Raw genomic sequence first — 11,812 nt, 5'->3', positions numbered from 1 at the left:
ATTACTTAAATTTCAGACTCCATACACTCCATAATTGAATTAATTTGGAATGCATTTTTCAACTCCACTCATTACACCATTTCCTGTTTTTTTTTTTTTTCAATCTCATCTTCAGATTTTCTGTTCTTTAGAGAAATTATCTTCACAGGAGAGTGAATTATAACTCTCTAAAATAGTGGCTCTTAACTTGAGGAAGGGGAAGACAGAAGAACCTGGGGGAGTCCATCAACGCTGCAAAGTTTTATATGTGGGAATATGAGCTTTTGCCTGGAGGAAAGTGCGTAGCTTTCACCAAAATTTCCAGAAATTCATGACCCTTCACTAGCGTACCGTGAAAAACAAGGAGGAGAAGGGTGGTGGGGAGGGAGAAGGGGAGGAGAAGAAGAATGGGAGGAGGAGGAGAAAGAAAAAGAAGGAGAAGAATTATTATTATTCTTCTTTGGCTAAAATGATACCTAAAATTGATTTTTGGATGGGGCAAGAGAAGGAACAAGGCCTATTTGGACAATGCAGTTTATAAAGAAGTCCATAAATAGATCAAAATGTTTTATATATCTAAAGTTGTTGTTGTTGTTTTGTTTTGTTTTTGTAGGCTTGACTTTCTTTCCATGGTGTTGAAGAATAACCTTAATCCTTAATCCCAATTGAAGAGGCGACCAAGCAGAAAAGATCAGACACTGGCAATAAACTGAAGCAATGCTTTATTGCAACCACAAAGCACCAATTCAACAAGGTATTGACACACAGAGATTTGAACAAATGTCTCTTTGAACAGAGATGTAGCAAGCTCACTTTTTTCAAGTTCTTAAAGACAAGTACTCAAACCAAGAATCAAACAAAGCATCAGAGCAATTAAAAAAATATTACACCATCATGAAGGAATATATATAAAAATATTCTGTCCTAGTAACAAGGCTTTTTGATCTATAACTCTCGGCAAATTCCTTCAGAAACAAATCAGTATAAATACAAACCATAAAGTGAAAAAATGCTTTCTTCTTCAGAAACAGAGAGCCAATTTGAAAGTAAATCTATGCAGAAAATATCATTATCCCCTGTGAAAAAAGCTGAATATGGATGGCGATCCCCAAGACAAAACAGAGTTTCTCTTTTCAGAGGCTCTGCTCCTGCAGGGGCCATGATGCACGTTCCTCTCAAACATCGCAGTACATCCCAGTGAAACCTTAATAAGGTCAAGTGAAGGACCCTCTATAAAAGAGGGTGTCGGCAATTCCATCCAAATAACACAAACTCTAAGGAGCAGAGGGATTCAAGGGAGACAGCATCTCTCTCTCTTTTCTCCCTTCCCTAAGTTTTCTGGTCTTTCATCTCTCTACATCTGTAACCAGAAGATCATTCCATTCAACACTTTTTCAAGGATTTTGGGAAAGCAATCTGAAGATAACCCCTTTGGTGGGGAGGGGTGTCCAACCATGTCAAAGATAACTCTGTTTGACAAGCTCCACCAGGAAAACCATGCTGTCCACAAGTCATCCTTGCTCCTCCTGGCTGAGTTCAGGTCAGCGGATGGATTGCCTAGTCTATCCCATAGGATAACTTTTCATTTGACTGAAATTCTTTACATATACACATGTATGTATTCTGTTTACAAAGTTTCATCACATGAAACTAAATTATATCTTATGTATTTTTTGAGGTTTAAGACCCCAATTTGTACTATGAAGAGTTGTTCTTTAGATGTTTTGTCTGCAGAGGTTTTACATGATACTCGTAGATTTTCAGAGCAGGCCCCAGTTTTAACTGAAGTCCCGTCAACACATCGTTTCTTGTCATCAATAGCAGGGATTTTCCATCAATCTCCTATAATGGAAGAAGACGGTAAAACCAACACTGAGTCCAAAAGCTCAAGGATAATGAAGAACAAAAAAAGTTCAAAGGAAAAAGACATATTGATTGTCCTCAAGCTAAAAACATTACTTTTTCACTTGGGTCAAATGGAAAATATGGACTCCTCTATTTTTATGTTCCATTTTTCACTTTTATTTTTGAATTAAATATAATCCATAGCTGATCTTGTTTTCAAGATCACATCCCTAAAGTCAAATCTTAAAAAAATGATGGCAGGCTTGGCACATATATTTGTAAGAGTCAGAGATATTGTTTCTGAAAGAAATAATGACCCTTTCCATTTGTAAAATGTACTGAAGTTTGTGCAAAATTTCTGTGTACTTAACTCCTAAAACAACTCTATAGATTAGGGCAGGCAGGTATTATCAGATTTTACAGGCAAACCAAGGACCAAGGCAAGAAGTTAATGTGCCTAAGATCACGAAGTTAGGCAAGGAAAACAGAGGAGTGTAAATCACCTGCCTAAAACCAAAGCTGATGTTCTTTCTGTAACGCCTTGGTGTTTCTCTTGACACTTGGAAGTAAATATGTGTAGTATAGGTGAACCAATGGGGTCATAGATGACTAGGTATTCCAGAATCTTGTCAATTACAACAATGGGCAGTGGAAAAATGATTCACTCTCTGTGAACTTCCTTTCTGTCCTCTTTCTTTCTTTTTTTTTCTTTCCTGTCCTTTAAAAGAAGAACCTTGGGGCACCGGGGTGGCTCAGCGGGTTAAAGCCTCCACCTTCAGCTCAGGTCATGATCACAGGGTCCTGGGATCGAGCCCCACATCGGGCTCTCTGCTCAGCAGGAGCCTGCTTTCCTTCCTCTCTCTGCCTGCCTCTCTGTCTACTTGTGATCTCTGTCTCTGTCAAATAAATAAATAAAATCTAAAAAAAAAAATAAATAAATAAAAATAAAAGAACCATCCTGTCTCAACCTGAAAATCAACCTACCATACTTCCTTTTAGTGGATCCTCAAGATTCAGGTAGTGAAGGTAGTGACGGGCAGGGCTCTGCCCCTGCTCTCTCAGAGTCCACTTCCCACTCCCTTCAGGTACCCAACCAGAGTTCCCTGGAGACCACAAAGCTTTGGGGGTAAAATATAAACAGGCTTTTCATGAAAGGGATATGGATCCCAAATACAGAAAGTAGTTTGGAACTTCTGGAAAGGGATCACTGAGAAGCTTGCTGAATACCACCTTATTTTTATTATTTTTTACTGTGGGACAAGTGAGCTGGCTCTTAGGGGGCTTGGGCTCAAGAGATGGACCAGCTGCGCATGTCTGGTAAGCATTGACTTGTCTGTACAGACATATGTCTGTAACCATCTCCCCCACTGATGGACAGATAAGGGGACAGGCGTGTAATTCCAACTACACAAAACTGACTCTTTCCTACACTGACCCCAAGAAAGCCATTCTTCCAAATTCTCTTGTGTTTTACCAGGCTATGAAGAAAATGTGCTTTGTATGTTTCTGTGTGTGGAGAAACACCACTGGGCTCATGGGCTGAAGAAACACCCACTTTGGGATGCCTGGGTGACTCAGTCAGTTGAGCGTCTGCCTTTGACTTGGGTCATGATTCCAGGGTTCTGGGATTGAGTTCCATGTCAGGCTCCCTGCTCAGCCAGGAGCCTGCTTCTCCCTCTGTCTGCTGCTCCCCTTGCTCGTGCCCTCTCTCTTTCTCTTTCTCTTAAATAAATAAATGAAAATCTTGGAAGGAAGGAAGGAAGGAAGGAAGGAAAGAAAAAGAGAGAAAGAGAGAAAGAAATACCCACTTTGTGACTTTGGGTAAATCCCTTACTCCTCTGTCTCCTCAGTTGGTAATGTGGGGATTTTGGGGTTTCTGATAGGATTCCATGAGATACTACTTTCACAAATGCTTCCTGAGCTATGAGTTATATAATCACTTATTGTTCCTCAACAGGCCCATGGTCCTCATGTCATTTGTCAACCACCTATCATGAACCAGAGCAGAAGGGCAAGGAATTACTTCTGCCTTTTGGTGTTATTGAACTCTGGAAACCTTTATTTTGCTGACAACTAGAAAAAAAAAGTCTCACATTAATTTGTGAGAGACAACTATTCAAAAACATGGTGCATAAAAAAGCAGTTAGTTGACAGGGCAGACTGGAAATTTATTTAAGGACAAAGGATATGACTTTCCAAATCTAAAATGTTTTCTTCTTACGCAGCTAGTAAGCCCAAAGACTGCCCATCAGTAAAAGCTGTAAGGATGAGAATTGGCTGAGGAGCTTATGACATGCGGAAACCACTCTAGCAGTTCTGAAGGCACTATGAGGTCACAGGAATCTGAATCATAGGTTTCTTCAAAGCTCCCATATATCTTAGATTGCCTGAGATGATGAAGTACTCACTTGTAACGCTTTAAAAAACAGCAAAGCCCTTCCTGCTCTCCTTCTTGCCTTTGTTGTTGTTTGCTCCTACTTAACTTCCTACAGATTTTAAATGGACATCAGGAAGAGATGACACTGCTTTCATTTCTACACAACAAGAAAACTTCCTTGACTAACCAAATTTTTTTTTTTTAATCTTTGCTGGCAAAAAAGTCCTTCTACAACTCAGCATTTCTGTCAAAAGCCAAGTTGTCTGTGAAAAATGCTGAAATTTGGATTTTATTTAAGACAAAATGGAAAATCAAGTTTCATGCTCCAATTTGATTTTCCCTTTGTTCAGTAGCCATACTGCAGTTCACCTCACACTAGGGCTGGTAAAAGAAAGCTCCATCTGGAAATCCTCATTTTAAAAACTGGAAATGAATATAACTCATACATACAACAAAACATTCCTCTTTGGTCATGACTACAGCAGCTCAGATGAATGGCAGTAGAACACAACATGATGGAAATGTGAGCTTCCAGGTCAAACAAACTGCAGTCTGAACCTTGTCTCTCCACTGCTTATTGTGTGAGCCTAGACAAAGGACCTGAATTTCCTGAGCCTCAGTTTCCTTACTTGCAAAATGAAAACAAATCCCTGAAGGATTCTACAGATTAGAAATGATTCATTCACGTAAGGCACCTAGTACAGTGCCTGACAGACAGGAGGTTCTCAATGACTAGTAAACAGCAAGAACAGGATGTGTTCCAATTCCAAATCCATCTACTGCTTCCTTTCTGGAAGTGTGCTCCCTGCCTGAATGCTACCCTTTGCCAGAGGGATGTAGGCGTATTCCTGTTCAAGTTCAGAAAATTCGGTGAGATTAAAAAAGCTCAAGACTACATCAAAAATTTGTCTCATAAAAACTGCAAACACAGAAAAGTTCCTTGATTAAGGAAGCGAATCATTTGTTACATAACTTCTATAAAAGATTGAGATGCAAATAAAATCCAAATTTTGCCAGTCAGCATGGTGTACTAGAAGGAGCATGAGACTGGGAAATGGAAGACAAGAGTTTCTGATGCAGACTCCGTCAGTCATTTTCCACAAGTAACCACTCCTCTGTACCCCAGTCTGTTTATTAGCATAAATGAAGGGGTTGGAGGGTGACCAGATCCAGTTAAATAAATATTTAAAAATCCCATGATTTAGCATGTATGTTATGATTAAAGTCAAAACAAAAAGATAGTTCACATCTTGGGATCCTGTTTACCTCCCTGTGTTAGGGATAATCATTTGTCAGTTTCAGTTTTTATCTTCATGTAAGAGTAACCCAAGTACCTGTTGGACAAGAATATTTATGCAAAAAATCTTTGCCTACTTAATAAGTTCCAGCAAGTACTCATGTATGGAAGTAAGGTTTAGAAATGGTACGTGTAAATTTCCAATGAAAGCAAGACCCATGATGTAAAAATAACTGAGTGGGATCCTTAGATATTATAGCTCAGTAGAGAAACATATGTTTTAGAGAAAGACATTATTTTATTGCTTATTAGGTGGGGCCTGGGCAAGTTATTAATCTCTCTCAGCCTCATTTCCTTACATATATGATGGAGGAAAAGTTGCTACTGTATTTCACTGCTGAAAGAATTGTTGAGATAACACAGGTGAAGTAGAATGCCTGATATCTACCAAGTACTCCATAAAGGCTAGCTATTTTTTTAAAAGTCTCTATTAAAAAAAAAAATCTTAATCCTTTTACTTTTCACTCTTTCTCTCTACAAATGCTAATACACCTTGATAGCTCTTTCAATGGAGATTGTGATATGGCCAATTGGAATGATGAGGTAGGAAGAGATTGGGAAGAGAAGAACAGTGGCTGTCAAGAAAGAGGAAACTGGTTAATAGCAAGGAGGGACAGTGAAAAAGTCAAAGAGAAGTCAGTGGGCTTTCTGATAGGAGGGCCCTGCAACTAACCCAGAAGGCCATACTTGTGGGGTGGTCTCTGCTGTCTCAAATATAGTTCAGAGGAAAAGAAGGCTCAATTAGAAACAGAAGATGGGATGAAAGCCAAACTCTGCTGCTTCTTAGTTTCTTGTGTATCATCTGGCCAATTATTTCTTTCCTCTGTGAAATAAGAGGTTTGGACTAAGCTGCCTTCTGTCCATTCTAGTTCAACACACTCTTAGATGCCGATTCTGTCTTTGATAAGCATCAGACTCACCATCCTTACAGAAAAGTCTCCCTATGAAAGAACAAAGCACAGACTCCTTACCCATGATGTGGAGGAATTTGATGAAATGGGCTGTCCTTTTCCACTTCAGTCTTCCCTCTCACATTTTCTAGAACTTTCTTTGTAACAACTCTCTTGCCATTCACTATCTGGCTACAAGTGGTGACCAGCCTGAAGTTTCCCATTCCACTGCTTACAAAGGGTACAAATGTCCCAGAGGAAGGGGGACTTGGTCTGGAGCCCAGGGATACAAATGTGGAAAATCCTGTGTCCAATATGGGGATGACATCAAAGAAGGAGGAGTGAAATCTCCTGGCCTTACCCACATGACCAGTGGAAAAACAATCTCCTGAGAAGAAGTCTCCATCTTCAAAGACATTTTGAAAGCCACAGTGTGGCCTCTCAAACCGTGGTTTCTCTTTCAAGCAGTTTTTGTCTCTGCAGTCACCTGTATTTTCCATTTTGATGTGGTTCTCTTTGGACTTGTCATAGTTGTTGCGTTTCTTGGTATCAGACAAGACGTCATAGGCTTCTACTACTCGTTTGAATTTCTCCTCAGCTGCCTCCCTGTTTTCTGGGTTCTTGTCTGGATGTACCTGAAGAGCTAACTGGTGGTAAGCCTTCTTAATATCAGCGGGGGATGCGTTTTGAGGCACACCTAGTACTCTATAGTAATTCATCATGTTTCCTTAAAGGACCTTTCCTTACCAAGACATAGTTTGTTTTCAGAACAACTTCCATATAATTTTGGAAAGTAGGATGGTGAGCCACTCCAGTCTATACCAAGACCCTTTGAATCTCCTCACATAGTTGTTGGAACAAACTCTCTTCTGGGGAGGAAATTCCTCTTTGGTGTCCTTTACTCTTCTCCCCTCCCCCGCCCCCACAGCTCAATGTGAGGAGAGTGACTATGAGCTCAACATTATCAGCCAATGACTCTCAGCTGATGCTCTGCCTGCCTTGCATCCCTATTGGCAGAAAATATGAGGTGGATAATATACATATGAGGAAGATTTCACCTAGTTTAAAAAACCAACACTGAGCAGCTTGTTTATAGAAAAAAAATACATCTATGTGGCTCAAAAAGAAGTCTTTACCTCATTTGTTAAGGTAACGGTCAGAAGCAAAATGGGTCTTGCCCTTCAATTCGACACAAAATCCATTTTGGCTCATTGTGAGGGCTAATGCCTTCAGTGACTTAATGCGTATCTCCCTGTTATTTAATATTTGCTACTGGCACAAAGTGTGTGATAAAGGGGCTCTATTACCAAAAAAACCTTGTACACATTTCTGATGAAGAAAAAGAATGAAACTCACTTCATCAAATGAGGAAACTGGGTTACAGAGATGTCTGCCTAGATGGAAAAAAAAAAAAAAACAAAAACCACCAGAATAGATACAAGGAACAGAATTAGAAGTGAAGGCTTCCCATGTATGGTCAGATAAGGCTTTTTCACTTCAGCTATCTTTATAAAGTTAGCCTTTTTGAAACTTATCTCCGGACTTAAGAATAAAACTAAGTAGCAACATCACAACAGCAGATGCTTTAAAAAATAACTTTGAGGCTCAAGTGTAGGAAGGGTGGCTGGTTGCTCTTTTTTCCAGGACACATAACTACACATCTCTCAGATTTCCTTGCAATTTGGTGTGGCCGTGTGACCATGTCCTGGCCAATGACATATGAAGAGATTATGTGTACCTCTTTCTGTGAACACCCGGCCCATAAAACTACTTGCATGTGCTCCTCCTTCCTCTTTATCTTTATGCCAACTGAATGTCAACGTCTGGATGATCTTGATCTGACTGCAGATGACAGAGCCTCCATCACCCTGGGTTCTTGAATTGTAGAGAAGGAGAACACTCCCACAACCACCACGGACTATTTACATGAATAAGAAACAAGCTTCTACTATAATTAAGCCATTATACATCATTTTATCTACTTGTGACAACAGTTAGTCCACTCTAATACACCATGTCCACAACTTCACCTTCACTTCCAGAAACTTCAATAATGTCATCAACCAGCAAAGTCCTACCTCTGCAACTTGAAGTCCAAAATCCTATCCTATCTCTCACTCTTCACTCTCATTACACCGATTTTCACATTTCAATTCCTAGATGGAATTGGGTCATGAGTCTCCTTCAGACTCTTCATTTGTATCAAGTCTGTACCCCTTGGTTGGCCATGTGAACTATTCTTTTTTTTTTTTTTTTAAGATTTTATTTATTTGACAGAGAGAGACAGTGAAAGAGAGACCACAAGGAAGAGGAGTGGGAGAGGGAGAAGCAGGTTTTCCACTGAGCAGGGGCCTGATGTGGGGCTTGATCCCAGGACCCTGGAATCATGACTTGAGCCAAAGGCAGATCCTTAACCAACTGAGCCACCCAGGTGCCCCTGAACCATTCTTTTTTTTTTTTTTTTTAAGATTTTATTTATTTATTTGAGAGAGAATGAGTGAGAGAGAACATGAGAGAGGAGAAGATCAGAGGGAGAAGCAGACTCCCCAAGGAGCTGGGAGCCCGATACGGGACTGGATCCTAGAAGTCCAGGATCATGACCTGAGCTAAAGGCAGCTGCTCAACCAACTGAGCCACCCAGGCATCCCTGAACCATTCTTTTATATACCCTCTCAAATTGCCCTCTTTGGCCATTAGTCAACCATGGTGCCCATGCCACAAACACCTCATCAAGGAGAAGAATAGCAATCCAACTTCTCTGACTCCTATGCCTGATGCAGCTGGGGAAAATAAACAAGATTTGAAGATGAAATCCTACACAGAAGCCATGTGCCAGTCTCAGCTGGGGCAGGAAAATTACTCTGCAGTTCTTCTATGTATCCTTGGTCAGCTCCCTCTCCCATTCCCTTTGATAGCCACTCTTAAACTCACTGCTCTCCTCCAGTTCCTTATTAAACCTCTCCCCATCCTGTCCACCCCAAGCACAGGAGCTTGCTTCTTGTTTAGCAAAGGAAATAAGAATCTGTTGGGAACTCCCTTAATGTCCCTGGGGACAACGGCAATCTTAGCTAGATCTGTACACATCCTCACCTATGCCCCCAGAGCACAGGAAGGATAGAGGAAAAACAGGAAGGATAGAGAAAGACATCCCTGTCTTGCTCAGAATTAATCCCTTCATTTTTTTAAAAACAAAAAAATGAAAGCGTTGAATATTTTATTGACCAAACTGAATGAACGGAATCATGTATATCATGGCCAACATAACATTTTATTATGGTAAAATATGTATAGCATGAAGCAGGCCATTTTAGTTAACCATTTTTTTTTTTTAAAGATCTTATTTATTTACTTCACAGGCAGAGATCACAAGCAGGCAGAGAGGAAGTGAAGCAGGCTACCTGCTGAGCAGAGAGCCCTATGTGGGGCTCGATCCCAGGACCCTGGAATCATGACGTCAGCCGAAGGCAGAGGCTTTAACCCACTGAGGTGCCCTTAGTTAACCATTTTTAAGTGTATAAGGTAGTGGCATTAATTGTAGTCACAACATTGTGAAATCATTGTTACCATCTATTTTTTTAAACTCTTCCATTACCCCAAACAAACTCTATTAAACAGTAATTCCCCTCTCCCCCAGCCCTTAGAAGTTCTAATATTTTTGTCTCTATGAAGTTGCCTATTTTAGGTATTTCCTGTGAATGGAATCATACAATATTTAAGTGGTTTACTTCACTTAGTGTAGTGTTTTCAAGGTTTATCCACATAGCATGGGTCAGAACTTGACTCCTTTTTATGGCTGAGTAATATTCTGTTGTATGGATATACCATATTTTGTTTATCCATTCACCTGTTCATAGACACTTGGGTTGTTTCTACCTTTTGGTAATTGTGAATAATGCTGTAATGAACATTTGTGTACTATTGTACACAAATTGTGTACGATTGTAGTATCTATTTGAGTCCCTCTTTTCAATTCTTTGTGGAGAATTGTTGAGCCATATGGTAATTCTATGCTTAACTTTTTGAAGACCCACTAAACTTTCCTACAGTGGCTGTACCATTTTATATTCCCAACCAGCAATGCATGAGGGTTCCAAATTCTCCATGTCCTTGCCCTTCCATACTCTTTGATCTCATCCTTTTCCTTATCCTAAGGGAGTCTGCTTTATTTAACTGTCCTCAATCTCATTCAATTTTAACCTAATTCTTTTGGCTACTTTCCTGCATATAAATAAGTTTGAGTGTCTCCTCTCTTAAAAAGAACCCTTATGCCAATTGTGTAAGACTGATGAATCACAGACCTGCACCCCTGAAACAAATAATATATGTTAAAAAACAAACAACCAAACCAACAAACAAAAACAAGAACCCTCATGCCTACATGACACTCCAGCTCCTGGTTCTCCCTTCACTTGGCTGGCCTCCCACTCACTGCTCGAAGGAGGAAAGCGTCCTCTACTTCCCAGTCACCCACCCTCCCCCTTCCCCACCTCCACTGAAACTCCACCATCATTCACAGACCCCACCACCAGGGCTTCACCTTTTTCAGGTATCTGAACTTGTTGATCATTGCATTTTTCTGAAACTTACTCCTTCACTGGTTTCCGTACAAGTTCTCATTTCTGGTTCTTTCCCTACCCACCCCCCCACCCACTGTTCTTTCTCAGTTGCTTTTGCTAGTTACTTTTCTTCTCCAAACAATTAAAACTTTGTTATTCCCCCAGGGTGCTGACATGGACCTTTTCCTCTTCCGCTTTTAAATGCCTCTCATTCTCATCTCTCCCATGACTACTAATGACCTCAGATCTCTGCCTCCAGGTCTCACTCTTCCCCCAAACTGTCTGCTAGATACACACACCTGGATGTACCACAGGCCTTCAAATTTAATGTGCCCCAAACTGTGCTCATTATATCCCTTTTACAACTTATCTCCCACAAACATCCAAGTTAATGGCACTACTTTACAACCACCCACCTGGAAGCCTGGCAGCATCCAAGCCCCCTCACGTTCCCACCTGTGGGCAGTGAACTCAGTCTTGGGTTATAGCAGAGAACAGAAATGGGACAAATCTTCAACCTCCATTGCCAGTGATCCACTAAATTTTTTGCCCGTCTTCCCCAGATTTTCTAACCCATGTCTTCCTTGGCCCAGTAGAATTACTGCAGCAGCATTCCCACCTTCCATCTTCTTGTCCTCCGATCCATTCTCCACACTGCCAACAGACTGATCTTTGATCTTTCAGAACCACAAATCTCATCCTGGCACTCACTTCCCACTTAATATCCTTCCATGGTTTCCCAGTGCCTCTCAGGTGAAGTCTCTCTTTTGCCAGGCAAACCAGACTACCTGTATTCTGGACCTCTGTTTATCTTTCAGTCTTATTCCTTGACATTCCCTGATCCATACCTCTTACTCTAAGGTACTTG

At 40.6% G+C, this 11,812-nt stretch overlaps 1 protein-coding gene across 4 annotated transcripts in view; it reads right to left on the bottom strand.

Moving 5' to 3' along the window:
• Positions 1–684: 684 nt before the first annotated feature.
• Positions 685–11,812, bottom strand: part of SAMD13 (sterile alpha motif domain containing 13) — a 42,317-nt gene continuing 31,189 nt past the window's right edge. For 3 of the 4 annotated variants that reach the window (XM_004752702.2, XM_004752705.3, XM_004752707.3), the window contains exon 4: positions 685–1,821. In XM_004752702.2, the coding sequence (XP_004752759.1) occupies positions 1,678–1,821 (144 nt within the window). In that variant the 3' untranslated portion in view covers positions 685–1,677. Of the gene's footprint in view, positions 1,822–6,469; positions 7,745–11,812 lie in introns of those variants that run through there. The other variant, XM_004752701.3, reaches the window with a different exon arrangement.

This window comes from Mustela putorius, unplaced genomic scaffold, assembly GCF_011764305.1.
Source record: "Mustela putorius furo isolate JIRA1106 unplaced genomic scaffold, ASM1176430v1.1 tig00003853_pilon_pilon_pilon, whole genome shotgun sequence".
Classification (NCBI taxonomy): Eukaryota; Metazoa; Chordata; class Mammalia; order Carnivora; family Mustelidae; genus Mustela; species Mustela putorius.
Note: the sequence above shows the minus strand (reverse complement) of the source record. Positions and strands in the feature narration are given on the sequence as shown.